Source organism: Pseudogymnoascus destructans (assembly GCF_001641265.1).
Source record: "Pseudogymnoascus destructans isolate 20631-21 unplaced genomic scaffold scaffold_1, whole genome shotgun sequence".
Lineage (NCBI taxonomy): Eukaryota > Fungi > Ascomycota > Leotiomycetes > Thelebolales > Thelebolaceae > Pseudogymnoascus > Pseudogymnoascus destructans.
The window spans coordinates 2,372,473-2,392,959 of NW_020167520.1; the positions used below are offsets into that span (position 1 = coordinate 2,372,473).

At 52.7% G+C, this 20,487-nt stretch overlaps 10 protein-coding genes across 10 annotated transcripts; 6 read left to right on the plus strand and 4 right to left on the minus strand.

Annotated features, from left to right (window-relative positions):
• Nucleotide 1: 1 nt before the first annotated feature.
• On the plus strand, nucleotides 2-1,609 carry VC83_00630 (uncharacterized protein; the record flags this gene model as incomplete). Its single annotated transcript, XM_024464318.1, has 4 exons — nucleotides 2-124; nucleotides 207-284; nucleotides 358-1,194; nucleotides 1,250-1,609. The coding sequence occupies 4 exons, from the start codon at nucleotides 2-4 to the stop codon at nucleotides 1,607-1,609; spliced, it is 1,398 nt and encodes a 465-aa protein (XP_024328455.1).
• A 448-nt stretch (nucleotides 1,610-2,057) lies between these two features.
• VC83_00631 (uncharacterized protein) lies at nucleotides 2,058-2,342 on the plus strand (the record flags this gene model as incomplete). Its single annotated transcript, XM_024464319.1, has 1 exon — nucleotides 2,058-2,342. The coding sequence occupies one exon, from the start codon at nucleotides 2,058-2,060 to the stop codon at nucleotides 2,340-2,342; it is 285 nt and encodes a 94-aa protein (XP_024328456.1).
• Nucleotides 2,343-2,419: 77 nt separating this feature from the next.
• PTH1 (aminoacyl-tRNA hydrolase) lies at nucleotides 2,420-3,092 on the plus strand (the record flags this gene model as incomplete). Its single annotated transcript, XM_024464320.1, has 2 exons — nucleotides 2,420-2,530; nucleotides 2,584-3,092. The coding sequence occupies 2 exons, from the start codon at nucleotides 2,420-2,422 to the stop codon at nucleotides 2,773-2,775; spliced, it is 303 nt and encodes a 100-aa protein (XP_024328454.1). The 3' UTR covers nucleotides 2,776-3,092.
• Nucleotides 3,093-3,128: 36 nt separating this feature from the next.
• HOB3 (BAR adaptor protein Hob3) lies at nucleotides 3,129-4,413 on the minus strand. The gene is made up of 7 exons (XM_024464321.1): nucleotides 4,246-4,413; nucleotides 4,133-4,183; nucleotides 4,039-4,084; nucleotides 3,911-3,984; nucleotides 3,710-3,857; nucleotides 3,605-3,663; nucleotides 3,129-3,545 (listed from the first exon to the last, which is right to left on the minus strand). Exons 1-7 carry the CDS (start codon nucleotides 4,256-4,258, stop codon nucleotides 3,151-3,153), a joined length of 786 nt encoding a protein of 261 aa, XP_024328759.1. The 5' UTR covers nucleotides 4,259-4,413; the 3' UTR covers nucleotides 3,129-3,150.
• Nucleotides 4,414-4,685: 272 nt separating this feature from the next.
• VC83_00634 (uncharacterized protein) lies at nucleotides 4,686-6,325 on the minus strand (the record flags this gene model as incomplete). The annotated part of the gene is made up of 5 exons (XM_024464322.1): nucleotides 4,686-4,852; nucleotides 4,907-5,404; nucleotides 5,456-5,531; nucleotides 5,584-6,075; nucleotides 6,155-6,325. 5 exons carry the CDS (start codon nucleotides 6,323-6,325, stop codon nucleotides 4,686-4,688), a joined length of 1,404 nt encoding a protein of 467 aa, XP_024328452.1.
• Nucleotides 6,326-7,393: 1,068 nt separating this feature from the next.
• Nucleotides 7,394-8,379, plus strand: VC83_00635 (uncharacterized protein; the record flags this gene model as incomplete). Its single annotated transcript, XM_024464323.1, has 2 exons — nucleotides 7,394-7,527; nucleotides 7,599-8,379. 2 exons carry the CDS (start codon nucleotides 7,394-7,396, stop codon nucleotides 8,377-8,379), a joined length of 915 nt encoding a protein of 304 aa, XP_024328453.1.
• Nucleotides 8,380-12,488: 4,109 nt separating this feature from the next.
• Nucleotides 12,489-13,397, plus strand: VC83_00636 (uncharacterized protein). Its single transcript, XM_024464324.1, has 2 exons — nucleotides 12,489-12,805; nucleotides 12,862-13,397. Exons 1-2 carry the CDS (start codon nucleotides 12,544-12,546, stop codon nucleotides 12,942-12,944), a joined length of 345 nt encoding a protein of 114 aa, XP_024328450.1. The 5' UTR covers nucleotides 12,489-12,543; the 3' UTR covers nucleotides 12,945-13,397.
• Nucleotides 13,398-13,406: 9 nt separating this feature from the next.
• VC83_00637 (uncharacterized protein) lies at nucleotides 13,407-15,000 on the minus strand. The gene is made up of 4 exons (XM_024464325.1): nucleotides 14,896-15,000; nucleotides 14,299-14,740; nucleotides 13,946-14,244; nucleotides 13,407-13,893 (listed from the first exon to the last, which is right to left on the minus strand). Exons 2-4 carry the CDS (start codon nucleotides 14,557-14,559, stop codon nucleotides 13,719-13,721), a joined length of 735 nt encoding a protein of 244 aa, XP_024328451.1. The 5' UTR covers nucleotides 14,560-14,740; nucleotides 14,896-15,000; the 3' UTR covers nucleotides 13,407-13,718.
• Nucleotides 15,001-17,614, plus strand: RPT2 (ATPase of the 19S regulatory particle of the 26S proteasome). Its single transcript, XM_024464326.1, has 4 exons — nucleotides 15,001-15,288; nucleotides 15,351-15,419; nucleotides 15,472-16,287; nucleotides 16,343-17,614. The coding sequence occupies exons 1-4, from the start codon at nucleotides 15,286-15,288 to the stop codon at nucleotides 16,847-16,849; spliced, it is 1,395 nt and encodes a 464-aa protein (XP_024328449.1). The 5' UTR covers nucleotides 15,001-15,285; the 3' UTR covers nucleotides 16,850-17,614.
• VC83_00639 (uncharacterized protein) lies at nucleotides 17,184-19,913 on the minus strand (the record flags this gene model as incomplete). The annotated part of the gene is made up of 3 exons (XM_024464327.1): nucleotides 19,548-19,913; nucleotides 17,494-19,478; nucleotides 17,184-17,408 (listed from the first exon to the last, which is right to left on the minus strand). The coding sequence occupies exons 1-3, from the start codon at nucleotides 19,843-19,845 to the stop codon at nucleotides 17,184-17,186; spliced, it is 2,508 nt and encodes an 835-aa protein (XP_024328758.1). The 5' UTR covers nucleotides 19,846-19,913.
• Between the last annotated feature and the right edge of the window lie 574 nt (nucleotides 19,914-20,487).

The following is a 20,487-nucleotide window of genomic DNA, read 5'->3' on the forward strand; positions in this document are numbered from 1 at the left end:
GATGTCGACGAATCGAGGCGTTCTTGTGAGCGCCATCCTCGCAGCGACTGCAACGATGGCGATGGCACATGAGCACAATGAGGATGAGATACCAGATGGGAGTGCCGTCAGCGCAGAGCCGTTGGTTAGTTGTTCCTGGGTTTCTCGCTGAGATAGTGGGAGCTGAAGGGGAGTTGATAAGGTTGGATGGTGCTGACGGGTTGTAGGATGCGATTCTTTGGATACATATTATCATACAGATGGTTGCCTTTGGGATTATCTTCCCGGTAGGGATGGTGCTTGGTGTAAGTTATCCCTTCTTCCCACCGTCGATGCCCCTTCTTCGTGGTAGGAATAGAAGCTTACGCACCACTTTAGATCGTCCGCAACCGCTGGCATGTCCCCGTCCAAGTCCTCGGCACCATCATAGCAGTCGTAGGCTACTTCCTCGGCCACGCCCACAAAGGCCGCCAATTCGCACCCAACGTGCACGCCAAATTCGCCAACTGGCTCATGCTCATGCTCGTCTCCCAAGTCGTCATGGGCGCCTACCTCCGCCTCCACCTCACCAAGGGCATCAACGGCAAGGTGCGCCGCGGTGTCCTCCTCGGCCACAACATCCTCGGCAAGGCCATCCCAGTCGCTAGCTGGACGCAGATGTTGTTCGGTGGCATCGCAGCCCTCGGATTCTGCCGTGACGACCACCTGGGACAGTGCCTCGCTCACTTCATCATGGGATCTGCCTTCATCGCATACGGTATCATCATGATGATCATGCTGCTCGTTGGTCAGGCGTGGCTGCGCCGCTCTGGCCGTAGTCAGGAGTTCTTCGACAGCGCCGTCATCGCGGCGTGGGGTTGCGTCAACACCTTTACCGAGCACCGCTGGGGCGGCGCATGGGTCGAGAACGACATCCAGCACACTGTCATGGGTGTCATCTGGTGGGCGGCGGGTCTGGCGGGCATCTGGCTCGCGAGAGGCCGTGATGGTAGCCCCAAGCGCAATTTCGTGCCGGGTTTCGTCCTCTTCTTGACCGGATGGGGTATGAGCGCGCATCCGCAGCATAACATGCTTAGCACGATGGTGCATGTTGCGTTCGGATACACGCTCATGGCTGCGGGTGTGACGCGGATGGTCGAGGTGATGTTTGTGCTGAATGACAAGCCGTCGACGGACAGCGGCGAGCCAAGGTCGTTCCAATATATTCCACCTTTCGTAAGTCTCCCCCCCTTAATACTATCATAGGCCAGTTGGGCTAACTATTGAATAGCTACTCATGGCATCGGGCTTCACGTTCATGAGCGCTACCGAGGAGCAGATGGCGCTCCTCTCCGGTGCGGGCATCACGCACGTCTCATACATCCTAATACTCTACTCCTTCGCCTTCCTCCTCTTCCTCCTCGTAAACGTCCTACTTCACATCTACGCTGTCAACGCGGGCCCATCGGTGCCTCCAAAGGACGTCGAGGGCGTGCGCAGGCACAGGCCATCAGATAGCAGACAGATCCACGAGGCGGAGGAGTTTGAACTCGACGGGCTGATCAGCGATGATGAGGGAGGCCGGGAGAGGGAGAGTGGGCTCGAGAGCCCGAGTACGCTGGGGAAGAATAGCGAGGTTAGAGTTTCTTAGGGGAAGTGGGAAGTTGTAGTATATATGTGTTTGAGTTTGGCACGGAGTTGAGGGCATTGCGATTGCTAAGGAATGGTTCACTTATACTATTGTAATGCGGGATTGAAACGCCATGGGATAGTAGAAGTGTTTTTTGTGAAAGTTTGCGTGCTGTTCTTCCAGTGCTGGTTGGTAACGTGAATGTGAGAATCATTGATGACAAAGCCAGTCAAAATAGAAACCTGTTCCAGTGACTCAGACGGCGGCGCAGGTGCAGCTGTGCCTCTAGAAGAATTACAAAACCAGTACAAGTATCTTATATTATTTCTAACAACCCATCAAAAAACTATCAGACAGTTCGCAAACAAAACTTTTATGCCAAAGGCATCCAGAGTTGTCAACCTCTAAAGCCAGGACGGCCAAATTCCCAAAAATCCAACCCTCAGCCTCGCGCCGCCTAACAAAAAAAATGTCTTCAGCCATCCCAGCCCCGCCACCATCTCCAACCTCACCACCACAACAACCCCCCAAACGCAAACAAAAACAACCACGCCAACCACAACCGCACCCCGCCAAAATACCACCAGCAGATGCGCAACGCCTCCTCCTCACCACCCCTCCAAAAATGCCACCCCCAACCCGCCTCCTCGTCGCCTCAATCGGCAACCCAGCACCCTACCTCAACACCCTCCACTCCGCGGGCCACACCGTCCTCCGCGGCCTCACCATCCCCCTCTCCACCCCCCCCTCCTAAAATCACGACCCCACGCCAACGGCCTCCTCGCCCACTCTCCCACCCACCCCATCACCCTCTGGCACTCCACAAGCATGATGAACATCTCCGGCCCGGCCGTCGCGACGGCATGGCGGGCGTTCCAGCGCGAGTACCCCGGCGCCGCGCTGGTGGTGCTGCATGATGAGCTGGAGAGCGCGTTGGGGGTTGTGAGTATGAGGGGGGGAGAGAGGGGGACTAAGGGACATAATGGGTTGAGGAGTCTGGCGAAGGCGGTGGGGGGGGGTATACGAGGGTTGGGGTTGGGATTGGGAGGCCGGTTGCGAGGGAGGGGGGGGAGGTCGCGAAGTATGTGTTGAGGAAGATGACGGGGGGGGAGAGGGAGGCGTTGGAGGGGTGTGTGGGGGGGGTTATGGAGGAGTTGGAGAGGTTGCTTGAGGGGGAGAGGAAGTGAAAAGAAGGGGGGGGGGAGCGATTGTGATACCTTGGTGGGATGGGGAGCGGATATTGTCACGTTGTACGATTATAGCGAGGAAGCGGATGTAGGAATAGTTGCTGTATTGTCACTTTGACAACAGCGAAGATGATACCCAAAGAATAGATCTCATTGATTCCCACCCCACGAGCAGTTACATTAGTAAACCACCATATCAGAGGCGCGAACCACGAGTCAGTCGAACAGGGATTACATCCACACTGGCTCTCCTCCAGGTCCCATTTAAGTATATAAAAGCATCGCCCAAGCCCCAACGCCAACCCATCCATCCATATACACGCTCCCCCACCCAACCCACTCAAACAGTCCCGCACGCTCCCCCACCCAACCCACTCAAACAGTCCCGCTAATGCTCAGCTCCCGAATCTCCTGCAACACCTGCTCGACCCGCGTATCCAGATGACCCTCCGCATACTGATCCCTCGTCTCGGCATCAAGGTACTGCTGCACCTGCGCCATGCGCGAGTAGGCCTCGGCGCAGAAGCGCAGCTGGATCTTGACCAGCGCTTCGAAGGAGGGGTCGAGGTAGGGGACGCGCAGGTCGATGAGCTGGGGGAGCTCGGTGAAGAGCCGTTCGTTGAGCTGCTCGTAGGCGACTTTGGCCATGTCGGCTTCCTTTTCGGCGCGGGGGAGCTTCGAGGCGTCCTTGTCGGGCTTCTCGACTAGCTTCTTGACCTTGGCGCGCATCGCGTCGTAGTCGAGGAGCTTGTGGTTGCGTTTCTTGATGCCTGAGGGGGTGTTAGAGGGGTTTGGGGGGGGCAGTGCGGGGTGTGGTGTGGAGGCATACATTCGTTGATGTCGGGGAAGTAGGCGCAGAACCTTGAGATCGGCTCGAGAACAGTGGTTCTATTTGTATTAGCACGGGATTTCCGGAACGGACAAGGGAGCATACCGATATGGTCCGTCTAAAGCTTTGATCGTCTCCGCGTCTAAATCTGCCACTGCTTGCTTGTAGCTTCTGCTCACTCCATCGTTTGCTCCGGAATCGCCGTAGAATGCGTCGATCGTCTCCGCAATCGCCATCTGGGATCTCGTCATAGCTATCAGAGTATCAGCACTGGTCCCCCTCGTAAATGCCAACGTGCTTCCATACCTCGTAGCGAGTCTAAATATCCTTTTGCCTCCTTTTGCAATCGCAGTGATGCGGCTTCCATTGTGCGGTATCGTCTTGGAATAATGTCAGCATAACTGCCACGATAGCTGCCTGTTCAGACTACCCACCTCTCCTCCACTTCATAATCGCGGTCGTTTGTCTTCTCGACGTGACCTGTCCATGTAAGTATACATCATCGTACTGAGTGTGCTTCGTAAGTACCAGTCTTCATCATGACCTGGGTGGTCGCCCGATTGACATTCTTCTTGAATCCTATTCCCGCCATGGTCAGAAGTGCCCTCTCTGTGCCAACCTTCTCAGGTACCAAAACATACCTGCCCACGACATATTGGCGGATTTTGCTGAACGCTGAGGTTTAAAGTTCTGAGGCTCTTGTTATATGTCTTTCATACGTCTGAGGCGTAGTTGTTTTTGTGGTCGAGAGCGTTTGACAGAGCGGCATGCGGTGTTAGGCCTTGGTTTGCATTCCCTCCGCTTGGATGACGACGAAGTCACTTTTCGTGGCTGAGGTCGCGGCCAGAACCGTACGGCAGCGGAACAACGAATGTCCGATCATCAGCGACAACATCCAGGGGTATCACATTCCCTTCCCGTCCCAATGTATAATTAATATATTCAAATCAATCGATAATATGGCACATTATATAAGGTTTCTTGGTGTTCCATTCGCTTGTTATTCCATAATTGTACCGCTGTGTGCCATTTTGGCACTTTTTGATAAAAAATACATCGGTAATTTTCCGTCTTCCTTCATTCACGCTGGAGACTCTATCCGTGACCCGTCCATAAACTCCTCTGATTCACCATCTTCCGCATCTTTAGTGCCCTCTGTAGTGTCCCCTAAGTAGCAGGCTGATAATACAGTTCCAGCCAGTAGCAAACCTCCACAGAATGTGAATACTCTATCACGGTGCGCATCGCCTAGAGAATCATGTTAGCACATTACATATAACAGACTGAAGGCATAACACAAACCTTCTTTAGTCAGGCAAAGAAGCACAACCACAAAGAAATTGAGTGGGATTCTCAAAAATCCGTAGACCTTTGCTCGCACTCCATCACCAACTATACGTCCTCTTAGGGCGCCCATGCATGGGTAGTAGATTCCGATGCAGCCCTCGAATAAACAGAAGCACCAGAATGTCAGTGTCTCGCTCTTTATCAGAACTGAGATAAGTAGCGACGCCGTTGAGATAGCAATGGCGACTGTCAGGAAATGTGCGGGCCCTAGCATGGTTATAGACTTGCTAGCAGCTGCCTCAGAGGATCCACGGCTGAAGGCAATAGAGCCAAGCATCATAGAAGCCATAAAGGTGGCAAAGATTAGCCCGAATGGGATAGCAGATTGCTCTTTTGTGGATGGGTTAGAGTAGGCGTGGGCTGATTTGAGCGCAGCAGACCAGAAAAAGACGAAGAGGTACATGGAGCCCTCGAAGACGCAACATACGAAGCCCAATATCAGGATTCGTTTATCTGCGGTAATGTTAGCATACGTACACCCCAATTTACGAGTTCGGGACAAACCTTTGAGAATGGATTTTAAACTGGACTCATCCGAAGCGCCCTTTGACTGTTCTGTCCTGTCTCCGTAGTTCTCATTCTGAAATGCAACGTTAGCTGTCCATTCGCCTGTGATGAGAGTGCCAACTTACCCATCCTTTTTTTATTATTACCATTGCAGTCATCAAGAGCACAATGGCAGCCATGAATGGGCTCGTCTTGGTTCCTGTCATGGCGACGACGGTCTCTCCCACAACACCCGACAAAATTGCAACCACGCCATTCAGCATCGTCATGAGGCCGAACATGCTATCCAAAGTCATGTTGCTCCTATCCAAGCTTCGAGCAAAGTACTCCGTGACCATCCAAGACTCAAAGACGCTGTACATCAGGGTCGTTGCAACACCTCCGAGCAACCTCCCGATGAGTAACGTGACGATCTCGCTCGAGAGCTTCGTCAAGCAGGAAAGTGCATATGTGATGCAAAAGGCCATACATGCCATACGCCGGCCATACCTATCGGCGAGAGACCCAACAAACGTCGCACTGACGGCAGCAGCAACAAACCCGGCAGCAAACAGCATGGCCACGGTCGGCTCTGCCAGTCCATACTCATCTTTATAGAGCGTGTAGACATACGGTCCCTGCCTTCGCGTCAGTACAGCCACAATGTTTAGCTTTTTAGGGGGGTCTAATTGCCTGAAGCCAATCCGAGCCCATTACGAGCAGATAGACTGGGATGAATTTCCATTTGAACGACGTTGCGGCATTGTTGAGCTCGACCGACCCAGCCTTGGCGTCCTTTAAGGCCTCTCTGTCACGTTGATATTGCGAGTACGCCAGGCTGACGCTGCCCACCACCAAGACGGCGAAAGTGTTCCGGTAGAGATCCATGATTGATTGATCTAGTCCCCAGATCTCGGCTCGGCTCTAGCAGTAGCAGTCCTCCTCTCTCTGGAAGCTAACAATGGCAGGTTCTTAAGAGAGTGAAGACAATAATAGCTAAGGCTGCAGCAGCTATAGCATAGGCTAGGTCATTAACCCCGTCAACAGCTTGCCAACAACGATTGATTTGCGGGAGTCCGCTTCGGGTTGCGGTTGCAGTTATCGCGCCAGCACTCTGTACAAACAGTCAATACGTGCAAAACCCAACAGCGACTCGATCAGCCTCAACGCCAGCCGCGACATACGTGCGACATACGTGTACGTTTATGGAAGTCAGCTGACTGTCAATCCATTCCTCCTGGAATCTATATGTATATGGGGATCTTGATAGTTGTACGAGTGTTGGTGGACGGAGTATGGAGCCTGGAGCTGAACATCGAGGAGTGTACTCCGTACGTACATACGTATCTGTGTTTCACAATCCTTCCGTGGCGGATCTTACTCAGAGGCCTGGATTATTGATCTTACACACGAGCGAGATCCCGTACGGAGCCACCGAGCCACCGCCAGCCAGCCCTCCCGGTTTCATACATCCAAGATTGGCATACGGAGTACTACCCATACTAGTTCTCGTATGCCCATGACGTATCGCGGATGGGGAAAAGCTTCTGGGACGGGTGGGAAGGAAGATCATTGTACTCTCGTTGGTCCGATAAAGTACTTTGCAACCATACGATACTTGTCACTTTGTCTGACCATCCAAGGGGCTGATGATTACTGTAACTATGGACATACGAGTACAGGTAAGTAGACTTCTGTATCCGGGAAAACTTGGGAGCAAGGAGAACTTACCAACACGTGTGAAAGGATCAGTCTCCGTTCCAACTGCCAGCTGTCGTTACGGACCTACTGAGTTGCAGAGTTGCAGCGTCACTGAATTGCGATACTGAGTCAATTACCTCCTGTGTGGTATTTAGAACTCAAGCCCGTGATTCAACTCACACTTGACAGGACAGGACAGCAGCAGCACACTTACTCGCCTTCACGCGGATATACGCCAGCCAGCCTTGCCCAGCGATGGCGACCTTTGCGAGATCCAACCGGGTCGTGTTCAATGTGATCATTTGTGTCGTTCCCTTCTTGTTTTTCATGTCCCTTTATCATGTCTCGTACAATTACAATGACATTATAGATAAAGTAAACGGAAAGACGTGAGTTTCCCGCATTGAAGCGCTCATATTTAATGGAAGCATTGAAGTAGCCTTTCTAACGTGGCAAACAGATCACCAGAGAAACACGCGCCGAACACGCCGCCGAAAGTTGAACCCCCAAAGATCGGAACCCCCAAGCTGGAAGACGCCAACGTTGCAGCCCCCAAGGTCGAAGCCCCCCCCAAAGTTGGAGCCCCGAAAGTCGACACCAAGAGGCCCTCCTTCCGTGAGATCGGGAAGAAATTCGGCACCGACAAGGTCACCGCACACCACTACCAGCACATGTACGAGAAGTACCTTGAGCCGCTCCGCGACGAGCCGCTGAAGATGCTCGAGATTGGCCTCGGCTGCGACATGTCCTACGGCCCCGGCGCCTCGTACCACACCTGGCTCGAGTTCTTCCCCAAGGTCGACCTCTACTACATCGAGTACGACGCGGCGTGCGCCGAGAAGTGGGCCGCCAACACCACCGGCGCCACCATCTTCACCGGCGACCAGGCGGACGTGCCGTTCCTAAAGAAATTCCTGAACGAGACGGGCGGCGGTTTCGACGTCATTATTGACGACGGCGGGCACACGATGGAGCAGCAGAAGACCTCTATCGATATCCTCTTCGATTCGGTCAAGCCGGGTGGCATCTACTTCGTCGAGGATCTGGAGACTAGCTATGCGGCAAAGTACGGCGGTGGTCAAGGCGTCGCGACCACGTTTGTGGAGCGCGTGAAGGCCAGTCTGGATGGCATGATGCTGTCGAAGCCGACCCCGTATTTCATGGCCCACGTCTACTCGGTCGACTGCATGAAGGAGGTCTGCGCATTCTCGAAGAAAATGCCTGGGGAAACCTACGACTGATCACGCCAAGTAGCCGCTGCGTCTCTTGTGAAACTGCGTATGGGGCCAGTGGCCCCAGAAACCATAGGCGACCTTATTTTTTGCCCTTCTGAACTTGCAGGCGGGGTAGCTTGCAGAAATTTTGGTGTTTTACCATTTGTAGCACCGATATAGCGTTTTATTTTCCGAGGAAAATGGGAGCGTGTATGAGGGGAGGGGGTTAACTAGCGTGGAATGGGATATAGAGTATACTATATATGGGAAGGACAATTTGAGGTCCTTTGATCTAACAGGGGCATCATTCTTGGTATCTGGGTGGGACTGGGGATCCAGTAGCATGCTTAGCTGCATGATGATACCCGCAAGCGTGTTTGTACACTTTTGTTCGAGGATAACATAGGATCCTGAGAAGTGTTATATATATATTGCTCGAACTTTGGAGTCACTCGACCTGGTGAAGACGCTCGTCTCGTTCGCAGGCCCTTCCTATGTTGACCGTATCGATGCATCTGCATAGATATCCAATGGTATTGTATTGTGATACAGGTGACACCGCTGTTGCATCGTCGTCAGTTTCGCACCTGGCTAACCAAGTTTTATATGCCATCACCCGCGCCGTTCATGCTGCCAACGTATTGCAACTTATAAACTCTAAACTAAGCAATACTGAGGGGTTCGCAGCCTCTAACTTTAGGCGTCATATTACGGCTTGTCGTCCTTCTAACATTCATTGGCAAGCTTGGTAATGTTGACTCAGACCTGTGAAGCATTTGGAAGAGGGGTCCCGGAAAGGTATCATCTTTACTTTACATCTTCCCACCAAAAGCCTATGGCCTTTGCCAAACTCACAATGATTTGCTCGCGTGGCCGTGACACACATTATCAGTGATAGTCAAGAGTGAGACGACAACGCCCGGAAATGGATATTCGGACAGATCTACTTATAAAACAGCAGCTGAAGAAACAGAGCTGAGAAATAGCAAGACAAAAGTAATTGGTTTTGTCTCGGGCTTCTCGATTCACTCAGGGTTAGCAAAATTATTCAACGTATTCTTGAATATTTAAATATTTAAATATTACGTAAGCTTAAATATTCAAATTCATGAATTATTCATGAATTTGAATAGTGATTTTCTATATTCCATGAATATTCAAGAACGTCACATGATTATCATGTGATATTCTTAAATAAAGTTAGGGCAAAAGATCTATATACCCTGCAAGTAAGCGAAAAAGATTAGGGCAAAAATACCCAGTCAAAACAATAAATAAATTCTATATACCCAGTTATATCCCACGTGACCTGCCCAAGCCCAATCTAGAAACTCCCCCCATTCTCATATGAGAACGGGCTGTAAACCCCCCCGTAAACCCCCCTGTTACTCATATGAGAACGGGTCAATTATGAGGCCTGCGGCAAGTCCTGGCATTATGCCCAGGCTCGCCGCAGGTGCCGCAGCGTGTGCTGACCAAGTCTGGCACAGCGGCAATGACTGCCCCAAGCGGCAGAAGTCCTCCGTGATCCCGGCGAGCCCGGCGTCCTCGAGGACGTCGGGCATCCTCTCTCCAAACCCTCTCTTTTCGCGGTCGGGCGCGGGGAATTCGGGTGACCAGAGGGTCACAGACTCCTCCCGAGGCGTTAGGGTCTACGAGAAGACCCTCGACAGAGATCGGAGGCAGAGGCAGTTGATACTGCCTCTGCCAGCACACAGCAGACAGCTCTGTCGGAAGAAAGGGAGTCAATTGACTCCCTTGTTGAAAGATAAGAGCCATGGCGTGCCCACAAGGCATGCCATTCTCTTGGTATCGACGGCAAGAACAAGTTCTTGCCGTCAGGTCAACGAGGTAGATCCTGCCGTCTGGCTGGACTACCCGTGCCTCCGTTGGATAGGACATCTGGAGCCCGTTGCAACGGGCCCAGTTCCTCCCCTCCTCTACCAACCCGGTGATGAGAGGAGGCCATTGCCAAAGGGCAATGGCCTCCATAGCCAAAAGAGAGCGCTCGGCATGCTGGGCTATCACCCGGTGCCAAAGCGCATCGAGAAGCTCCACAATTGGGAGCTCTCGATCCGTGCGGATGAGCTTGTTAAAGCTCTCTGCGATATTTTAAGTATCGTGGCAATATCGACGGCCACGAAACTTTGCTAGAGCCCACCGTTCAGGCTCAGCACACAAAGGTAAGCTGAGGCTTCGGGCTTTAAAGCCCGAAGCTCCTCTAAAAGACTGTTGAATTGGGCCACAGTTGTGGCCCGGGCAATCTTCCAGAAGAGGGGCAGAAGTCCCCTCCCAAAGCGCTCTGAGAAGTTCTCAGAGAGGTGGCGACAGCAATGAGCTATCGCCACCTGCGGAGAGAGAGTTCTCTCCGCAATAAGAAGCCCCTTGTCTCTATCAGAGACAAGGGTGCTCGGCTCGCTTACGAGCTCTGCAAGATTCTCACATCTGGTGCACCCACCATTACACTGTAATGGTGGGTGCACCAGATGTGAGAATCTAGCCACCCAAGGAAGGGATGATTTTACTAAGACAACACACTGTCTTAGGAAACAGAGCCAAAGGGTTGTAGCTTAGACTATTCCACAACGCAGCAATCAGGTGTGTGATGTAGTGAAGTTGTTCAGACAAGTTGAGTCTGGGAACTCAGGGGTAAGTCAGAGGTTAACACCTCACTGACTTTTCAGAAACAAGGAGTAACAAGATGAATGCTTGGAAGCTTGTAAAAGACGTGGAAGTATGTGATAGTCGATTTACTGTATTGTCTGCTTGCCCTTTCTTAAGGAAAGGGCAATCCTATTCATGCTAAAGGAATGTAGTTCTCTCATTTTCCAAGACTTTCCATGACTTACCAGGCTTGGTAACTGTAGTCGACGTAAGAGAATCCCATAGAACCATCTCTTGGGTTCCTAGCCTATAGGAAGTGAAAAGGAGGTCCAAGGTTAGAGTACCTATAGACAAATTATGTCATAACTTAACCAATCTTGTGGGTAACTAAGGAACGATGACGTGTAATGAATCATAGAGGGTTGTAGAAGCTTCTAGAGCTATCGTTCATGTTCCTAGGCCTCTAGTTGGTAGAGATATGCCATGTGGTAGTATTGGCCCACCCCCTTAAGGAGGAGATTTTCTTAATAACTTGTTCAATGAGTGTCCAAATGATATGCCGTGATGTATGTAGCATAAACAGATGTAGTAGAAGAGTTTGCAGCAATCGTTGAGTAGTATTGCTTCTGTTGTTGGTGTGATAAGCCAAGATATGTATGGTGACTTGTAGGTTTGAGGAGGAGATTTCTAAGTTTGCTCTTGAGTTTGATAGCAAACTGAGTGCAACGAATGTCAGTATGACAGGTGGCTAGATTCTCACATCTGGTGCACCCACCATTACAATGTTCCAAGCATTTGAATTCCACGCAACAAGCTTCACACTAGGAATTCTGTTGATCTGGCCTAGAAAGGGCCGAGTTGACAGTTTGGCACAGACAAGTAATATCGAAGCGCGGAAGCTCTACCTGCTTTATTGGGACGCCGCTGCTGTGGTTTTAACCTAGACTTTTTAAAGTGAGGTCTTGGCTTTGGCATAGCTTCTTGCCAGCTAGCTACAGCAGGTTTAGATCAACAATCTGATTCTCCTCTAGCCAATTGAACGGTCTCAGATTCTGTGAATGAGATATTAACTCCAGATATGAAGGTGAGATTGCTTCACGTTGCTCAATCATATGGATTCCATAGATACTTGTAAAATGATTATAAAATGCTGCTTCGCTGCCTGTAAAAATACATAGAAAAGATAAGAGAATTTAAATTCCTTTGCTTAGCTAGGTTAAATATTTATACACTAACTCAACCCTAAATATATTTCTGTGATTGACGTGCTATTTAAAATGATACAAATAACACCACTTCATAAATCATCACCTTCAAAATTTACTTTTGACAAATATTTCTTTGAGATATCTGAAAAATACACCTACATTACAATTTACTGTCCTCTAAATGTATTTCTAGAACTCTTGATATTGGACGACTTAGCCAGAGCATCGATTCTCATTGGCCAAAATCCAAGCGGGGTGGCTCCCGCAACTGGATAGATAAGGTTAGCCTTCCCGATAACAGATCTGAAATAATTCATCCAGCGCAAAAAATCCCCCAAACCCCCTCCCACGAAACAACACACAATACAATACCGCCAACATGCCTTCTGTCGCCAACTGCAATGTCCCCAACAAGTCCCGCCGCAAGTCCAACAGGAACAAGATCCAGAGGCGCCGCGCCACCGCCGGAATCGCCAAGAACCCGCGTGGAATGGCTCTAAGCACCGTCATTCACCCGACCAGCGGACCGCTGGCGCCGCTGTCGGGGAAGAAGGCGAGGAAGGTTGAGAAGGCCAGGAATCACGCGAGGCAGCGTGCGTTGGAGAAGGAGTTGGCAGAGCGTGGTGAGGTGTCGATGACGGGTATGTTTTACTTGCTGGATCGCATTGTGTGGACTGCAGTACTGATTGTTTAATAGATGCGCCTGTGACGACGAAATCGAAGAATAAGGCTTCTGAGGGAGCTGGAGCGGACGGTATGGATGTTGATGAGGCTCTATGAGCGCTCTCTGAAGATCGATGAGGTGGGGGTTGGCAGCCCGAGAAGGAGATATTAAATGCATGGAAAGACGATAAGGTTCGCCCAACGACAGGGCCCCCTCCCATTGGACATATACGAGTCGAAGACGCCCAAGGATGAGTGTGGCAGGCACAACCAGAGGCGTGTGCAGGAAGGGCAAAGCAAACGAACCAAAAATTGCGGCGGAAAACGAATACGGCCGAATCGATGACCGGTTTAGAACTATGAGAGGTTTTAGCATGGGACTGGTTATAAGTGTTTTCATGGCGGTTGGAGTTAAAGGCAACTGCGGGTTGATACCGGTGCATGGAGTCTGAAATGATCACAATCAAGATCTCGAAAGGTCGCAGCTGCTGAATATACGTTATTGAAGCATGCTTTTTTTCTCCATCAGTGCATGTTCTTAGCCCATGCATATTGCAAATAATAGGACCCTTCGGTATTCCAAACGTGAGAAGAGCTTATATATTGCTATGTATGTTACCGTGGGAGTAGAAGATCCCAGCCCGCCATAATACTGTAAGCTATGCGGGCCTTATGAGAGAAGAGACCCGCCGTCCGGATTGGACAACAACACCAAATAATGCCTCGTGTATATCCCAGCGCCGATTTCCACAAAGTCAGGCAGTCAATGCGCAACAAACCGAACTCCAAGGACACTCCCAAAACCAAGCCCTCCGCGCAGCCACGTAAATGCTAGACCCCCTCCCACCTCGCACACTATTCCCCAGTCATGTCGTAGTAACATCTCCCCCTTCATGGCTCGCCAAGGAGGCGGGCTGTGATATCTCCCATATATGCTTCCTCGAGTTCGTAGTCTTGGCCGTCCATGCGATCAATGCCAACGAAGTTGAATGCCTCGACCACTCGGTCAAGGTCGAATCCCATGTTGACGAAACGATCGATGAGCTCTTTGTTGTAGCCTTGGTATCTTCGCTTTATTAGCATGTTTCTCATATCATATCCATTCAGTAACTCCTTACCTTAACATCAGTTCCCTTTGTTCCTGCTCTCTGGTCTTGGCAACTTTTGGCTTGCTTGACGGTGATTGGTATGACCCGGTTGCCTTATTTGACACTGGAGCACCGGCGTACTTCTGAGCCCACTCTCTTGCTTGCCTTTCGAATTGTTCGGGGTAGTTCATGAGCATCGTTGCGACTTCCGCGTCTTGGGGGTCTTTCGGCTCGGGTGTGCTCAGGAGGGATTGTAGAGACAGTAGGGCGGACTTGATGGTGAGAACCGGAGACCATGCGGAGCCTAGAGTATCAAGACAGATTGCTCCCTGCGGTAGATTAGTATGTTACGTGCCGGGGAAAAGAAGAGGCTCCCGACTTACAGTTTGACTGCTAACATTCGGATGCCATAAACGAGTCTCAAACTTCATGACCGGCGGCCTAAACGGATACTCGACGGGAATCTTGATGTCCACCACATACTGACCACCAGCATAGGGAGTATCCGGAGGCCCAGGGAAGGTTGCCTTCAGGTGCGTGAGATCCTCACCGGACCCCGCCGCGCGAGCCTCGATGCTCGATGACTGATCTTTTTGGATATCGCCCAACTCCTTTGCGATGCGGCGTATGCGGTTACTAGCCATTTCGGTGGGATAGGTATAATATTTCGTGTATGTGTAACTCGTACGGTGGCCTTGTGAGCCAAGGGGTTGAGGAGTGGCCTCTAAATGAAGTGCGGATCTGTTCGAAAAGTGATTGTGAATGACCCACTTCGTGACGATTCACACTCAGTCGATAGTCGTTCGTAATTGGCAGCCGATGATGCTGCACTCGAAGAATTAGCAAATGAATAGATTATCAGGCATAACCAAGTGGTGAAAGAGGCTCGGCGTATTCTGGATGCTGGAATAATGGAACGAGCTGGGATGCTCTGGCGGGGTAATAATAGGGTCAATAGGTCCAAGCTAGAAGTTACTCACAGAAAGGGGTCCCTCTCTACTACAGAGCTATAAATGAGTTCGAGCCGAGTCAGAGACAAAGAGTTTATATTGGTTCTATATCGCTGCTTTGTTGCGTTGTGCAGTGGTCCGTCTCAGTGAGCGATGCACAAGGATCCGGGTGGCATGCACAGTCACATGACTGGCTGTTTTTGGAACGGCGTTCGCGTGTCGCTGTCGCCTTCCAGAGCTGTCCATCGCGAGGCAGCTGGAAGCTTGTCATCGCATTACAAACACGACAATACCTTGCACCATCACCATCACAACCTGACTACCTACAACTCCACAAACACTGTGGTCAAGCTCTCTTTTTATAGAAGAGGGATAGTATAGGCATTTTATCAGCTGGGTGGGTAAACTTGTAGCAACACTATGGTTAGTTTGCCCCTTCGACCTCAAATCCAAAAGCTCAATCAACTGACATTATTTCACCTCAGGGTAACCAGCAGTCTGGCCTTGGAGGCCCAGGCGGAGGCGGTGATGATAAGGACTCAAAGGACAAGAAGGTAAGCCATCTCGACCTCATCTCCAACCATTCCAAACGCTGAGTTCAACCAGAAGGAGAAGCCAAAGTACGAGCCACCGCCACGTCCAACGACCCGCATTGGTCGCAAGAAGAAGAAGGCACAAGGACCAAACGCGACTGCGAAGCTCCCACAGGTCTACCCGACGTCACGATGCAAATTACGATACTTGCGAATGCAGCGAATCCACGACCATCTGTTGCTCGAGGAGGAATACGTGGAGAACCAGGAACGCCTTCGCAGGGCAAAGACGGCAAAGGAAGGCGGTGCACCAGTCGCCAATGGCGACCCGGATGCTGAGGATCGTAATGCCGATGAGCGTGGCCGTGTCGATGATATGAGAGGTAGCCCGATGGGAGTCGGAACCCTGGAGGAGATGATCGACGACGACCATGCCATTGTTTCCAGCACAACGGGCCCAGAATACTACGTCTCCATCATGTCGTTTGTCGATAAAGATCTGCTCGAGCCTGGGGCAAGCGTTCTGCTGCACCACAAGTCGGTGTCCATCGTAGGTGTTTTAACCGACGATGCTGATCCACTTGTCACCGTCATGAAGCTGGACAAGGCACCAACGGAGTCTTACGCGGATATTGGTGGACTGGAGCAGCAAATCCAGGAAGTCAGAGAGTCCGTCGAGCTGCCTCTCATGCATCCCGAGCTTTACGAGGAGATGGGTATCAAGCCTCCGAAGGGTGTCATTCTCTACGGAGCACCTGGTACAGGAAAGACGCTTCTCGCAAAGGCCGTCGCCAACCAAACCAGCGCCACCTTCTTGCGCATTGTCGGCAGCGAGTTGATCCAGAAGTACTTGGGTGACGGACCACGTCTCGTCAGACAACTATTCCAGGTACATACATACACCCCACCCCCCAAACACATACACATACTAACTCTCTCCCCAGGTTGCCGCCGAGAACGCCCCCTCCATCGTCTTCATCGACGAAATCGACGCCATCGGCACCAAGCGCTACGAATCCACCTCCGGCGGCGAGCGCGAAGTGCAACGCACGATGCTCGAACTCCTCAACCAGCTCGACGGCTTCGACGACCGCGGCGACGTCAAGGTGATCATGGCAACCAACAAGATCGACACCCTGGACCCCGCGCTCATCCGCCCCGGCCGCATCGACCGCAAGATCCTGTTCGAGAACCCGGATCAGCAGACCAAGCGCAAGATCTTCACGCTGCATACCAGCAAGATGAGCTTGAATGAGGATGTTGATCTGGAGGAGTTTATTACCCAGAAGGATGATCTTTCGGGAGCGGATATTAAGGCGATTTGCTCGGAGGCGGGGCTTATGGCGCTGAGGGAGAGGAGGATGAGGGTGCAGATGGCGGATTTTAGGGCGGCGAGGGAGAGGGTGTTGAAGACGAAGACAGAGGGAGAGCCAGAGGGGTTGTATTTGTAAGATGCACGGGTGGGTTTGGGTGTGGGATTGAGGGAGATGGTGAAGATGTACTTTAATCACTAGCCGAGAGAGAATGCAAGGTGGTTGCGTTGAGTATATCTGGAGTGAAGACGCGATCGTGTAGCCTAGACGTGATCATGCAAGGGGGTGTTTTGTTCTACTGAGACTGGGAGTAAAATATGCACATCTCCCTCTCTAGACGGGCACAGCGACGTAGACATGCAAGGGGTAGGTAACCCGCACGGATTCAAGCTGATTTGTATATATATTTAGTTCAACCATTAATACTTGATTACCATCCCTCCCCCTTCCCACCATCCACAACCACCAATCCCTAACCCAACACCGCCTTCAACGTCAACTTCCGACTCGAAGCCCCAACATACACCGTCTTCGGCGCATCACTAATAACCCAATCCTGCCTCCCCGCATCCCAGTTACTGACATCCCTCCTCGTCAACTTAAACCTCACAGCCCTGGAGCGGCCGCGCGGGATGGCGAGGTCGTTGAAGCCGCGCAGGACGACGGGGGGGTCGTTGGGGCCGCCTAGGGAGACGTACTAGTTTCCATTAGCCTATCCTCTTTATCATCGCTACATGGATCCGGGGAAATGGCAAAAAGGGGGAGAAAAAAAGGGGACTCACAAGCTGCACAACCTCCGTCCCGTCAAGCTTGCCGGTGTTGGTAATAGTAGCGCTAACCTCATACAACTCATCCCACAACCCGCTATTCCCCCCCGGCGCACCGCCAGCGGGTAACTTGCGCTGCCTGCTCCCGTCCTGGCTCCCCTTCGGCGCGTCTCCGTTGCCGCCCTCGGCGTTGCCCGTCGTCTTGTCAAGGTAGGGATACACGTATGCCTTCACGGCTGGGAACCCCTTTGGCATCATGTTTGCGGATGTCGAGTTATCCACCGTCCCAAACGTCGGCGCTGGCTTCGTCTCCCCGGTAGTGGGTGTGTACTCATCATCCTGCAACTTCCGGACGCCGATGGCGGAGTACTCGAAAGTGGTATACGACAGCCCAAACCCGAATTCGTACGAGGGCTCAATACCCGCTTTATCGAAGTGGCGGTAATCGATGAAATTACCCTCCGAAAACGTCATCTGCGGCACGACGGAGGAATCGTTGTAGAGGATATTAACGCCCCAGTCCTTGGCTTCTTTGCCCCAGGTGAAGACGCTCTTGGCGGAGGGGTTGATCTCGCCATACAGCACGTCGGTGATTGCATTCCCGCTTTCTTGGCCGGGAATACCGGCCCAGAGGATGGCGGTGATGTTGGGGTGCTTCTTGTAGGTCTCGATGAGGACCGGGCCGACGGTGTGCAGGACGACGATGGTGTTGGGGTTTACGCTCGCGACGGCGGCGATCACCGCGTCGCCGTTTTGCCAGAGGGTGAGGTTGTTGCGGTCCCCCTCGTTGTTGTCGACTGTGATGTAGTCCTCTCCCGAATCCGCATTGGCGAAGACGAGAGCGACGCTCTTCCCGGCGGCTGCGGCGCGGATGGCGGCTAGGTCGTAGTTGTTAGAGATGTTGACGAAGGTGCTGTGGTCTGTCTCGGCCTGGGCGCGGAGGGCGTCGACGGGGGCAATCAGGTAGGGGAAATTTGCTGTCCCGCTGCCCCATCCCATGGCGAGGGTTCCCTTGTCGCAGCCGCGGTCGTCGCAGGCGTTTATGCCGGCCGGGTTGAGGTGTGCGTCCTCGCCGATGACTGCTACGCTCTTAGGATTATTGAGGGGCAAGGCGCGCTTTGTGTTCTTGAGGAGGACGGTGGAGCGGGCGCCGATCTCGCGGATTACATGCTTGTGGTCGGATTGCACGTTGACATGCTTGTTGACGACGCCGAAGTCCGCCTCGCCGAGGGTGTGGAAGTAGCCGGTGGTGTTGCGCGTCCAGCTGGAGAAGTTGATGGGGATCCGCGACTTGTCGCGCCCGACTTTGTAGTAGGCGGACATGATGCGCACAGCCATGTCGTCGACGCGCCATTGGGGCACGGTCCCGTTCAGGACCGCCGCGGTGAGGTTGCCGCCCCAGTAGCTGTAGGTTCCTACGCCGAAGACCTGCTCGCCGGGCATGGTCATGTCGAGGCCGGCGAGGGCGCTGGCGACGCCGCTGTGCTGGGCGCCCCAGTCGGCCATGACGAAGCCCTGGAAGTCGAGCTCGTTCTTCAGGAGGTGGTTGAGGAGGTAGCTGTTCTCGCAGGCGTAGCTGTCGTTCAGGCGGTTGTAGGAGCACATCACGGAGCCGACGCCAGCCTTGATGGCATCGGCGAAGGGCCAGAGGTACATCTCGTGCATGGTCGTGTCGTCCATGTTGGAGCTCATCTGCTGGCGGTAGTGCTCCTGCTCGTTGCCGACGAGGTGCTTAGCGCAGGCAATGACTCCGGTGCCTTGGATGCCCTTGATCGTCTCGGCCATGGCGACGCCGGTGAGGACTGGGTCCGGGGCGAATCCTTCCCAGTTGCGGCCGCCTTCGGGGGAGCGCCCGAGGGGGCCGGCGACGGGGCCGAGAATCACGTCGATGCCCTTGTCGCGGAATTCCTCGCCCATGGCCTCGCCGCGGGCCTTGAAGAGCTTCTTGGACCAGGTGGCCGCGGTGTTGACGCCGGCGGGGAAGGCGGAGTTTTGGTCGCCTGCGGAGGTGTTAGGGTCAATTCCGTTTCTCACTTCTGTGCCTCTGGAGCTGGGCATAGTCTACTCACTGAACCTGATTCCCAATGGGGAATCCTGGAGGCAGAAACCATTGAACCCAAGGCGGGGGATGCCTCCAGTAGCCCCAACACAGAGGTCTTGCGTCCAGCCCGTGCCGGTGGTGATATTCACCTTCTCAAGCAGGGTAAGCCCACTAACGAACTCGACAGCCTTCTTATAGGCGTGGTCCCAGCCGTGGCCGCCGTGCATCCAGGGCGAGGGGTAGCTAGGAGGAGACAAGCCATGAGTCTGAGCACTGGCGCCGGCCGCAAGGGCAGCGGCGCCGACAAGGAGAGAATGGATGTGCATCTTCACACGATCAATTGAGCGTGGCAGAGGTGGAAAGGAGAGTGTCGACGCTGAGAAGAAATCCGCGACTTGCCTTGTTTCAGGTCGTCCGGGGGGGGGGGGGGGGGGGTATTAACAGTCGTATACAATAGGAAAGTAGGAAATGCTCGTCGCGTGGCAGTGTGAACACTGGAGTACTGTACCGTGAGGAGTGGATATTTTTGACTGACGATCAATCAATATGCATGTCGGTAGGTCAATGGGGGGACGTGAAGGTTGAAGGGTGGAGCTGTGGTGGGTTTTCCGTTCCTCCCGTCTGCCTGCCGTCTGCCTGGTTTTCCCCGTGTGCCTGGTTTCCCGTCGCGGTTCTTCCCTTCCTATTGCGGGGTCCAAGCCGCTGTGGGTTGTCGGGGAGACTCTGGTAACCTGGTACTGTACTGGGCCGCTATATCCTCGTCGTTGGCGCGTCGCCACTGGTGTCTCACAGCGCGTGCATAAGTTACAGCACAACACACGACACACACGACAACAGAGACAACAGAGACAACAGAGACAACAGAGACAACAGAGACAACAGAGACAACAGAGACAACAGAGACAACAGAGACAACAGAGACAACGCGATGAAAATGTCTGGCCTAGTCGTAACGAAAAGTACAGCAA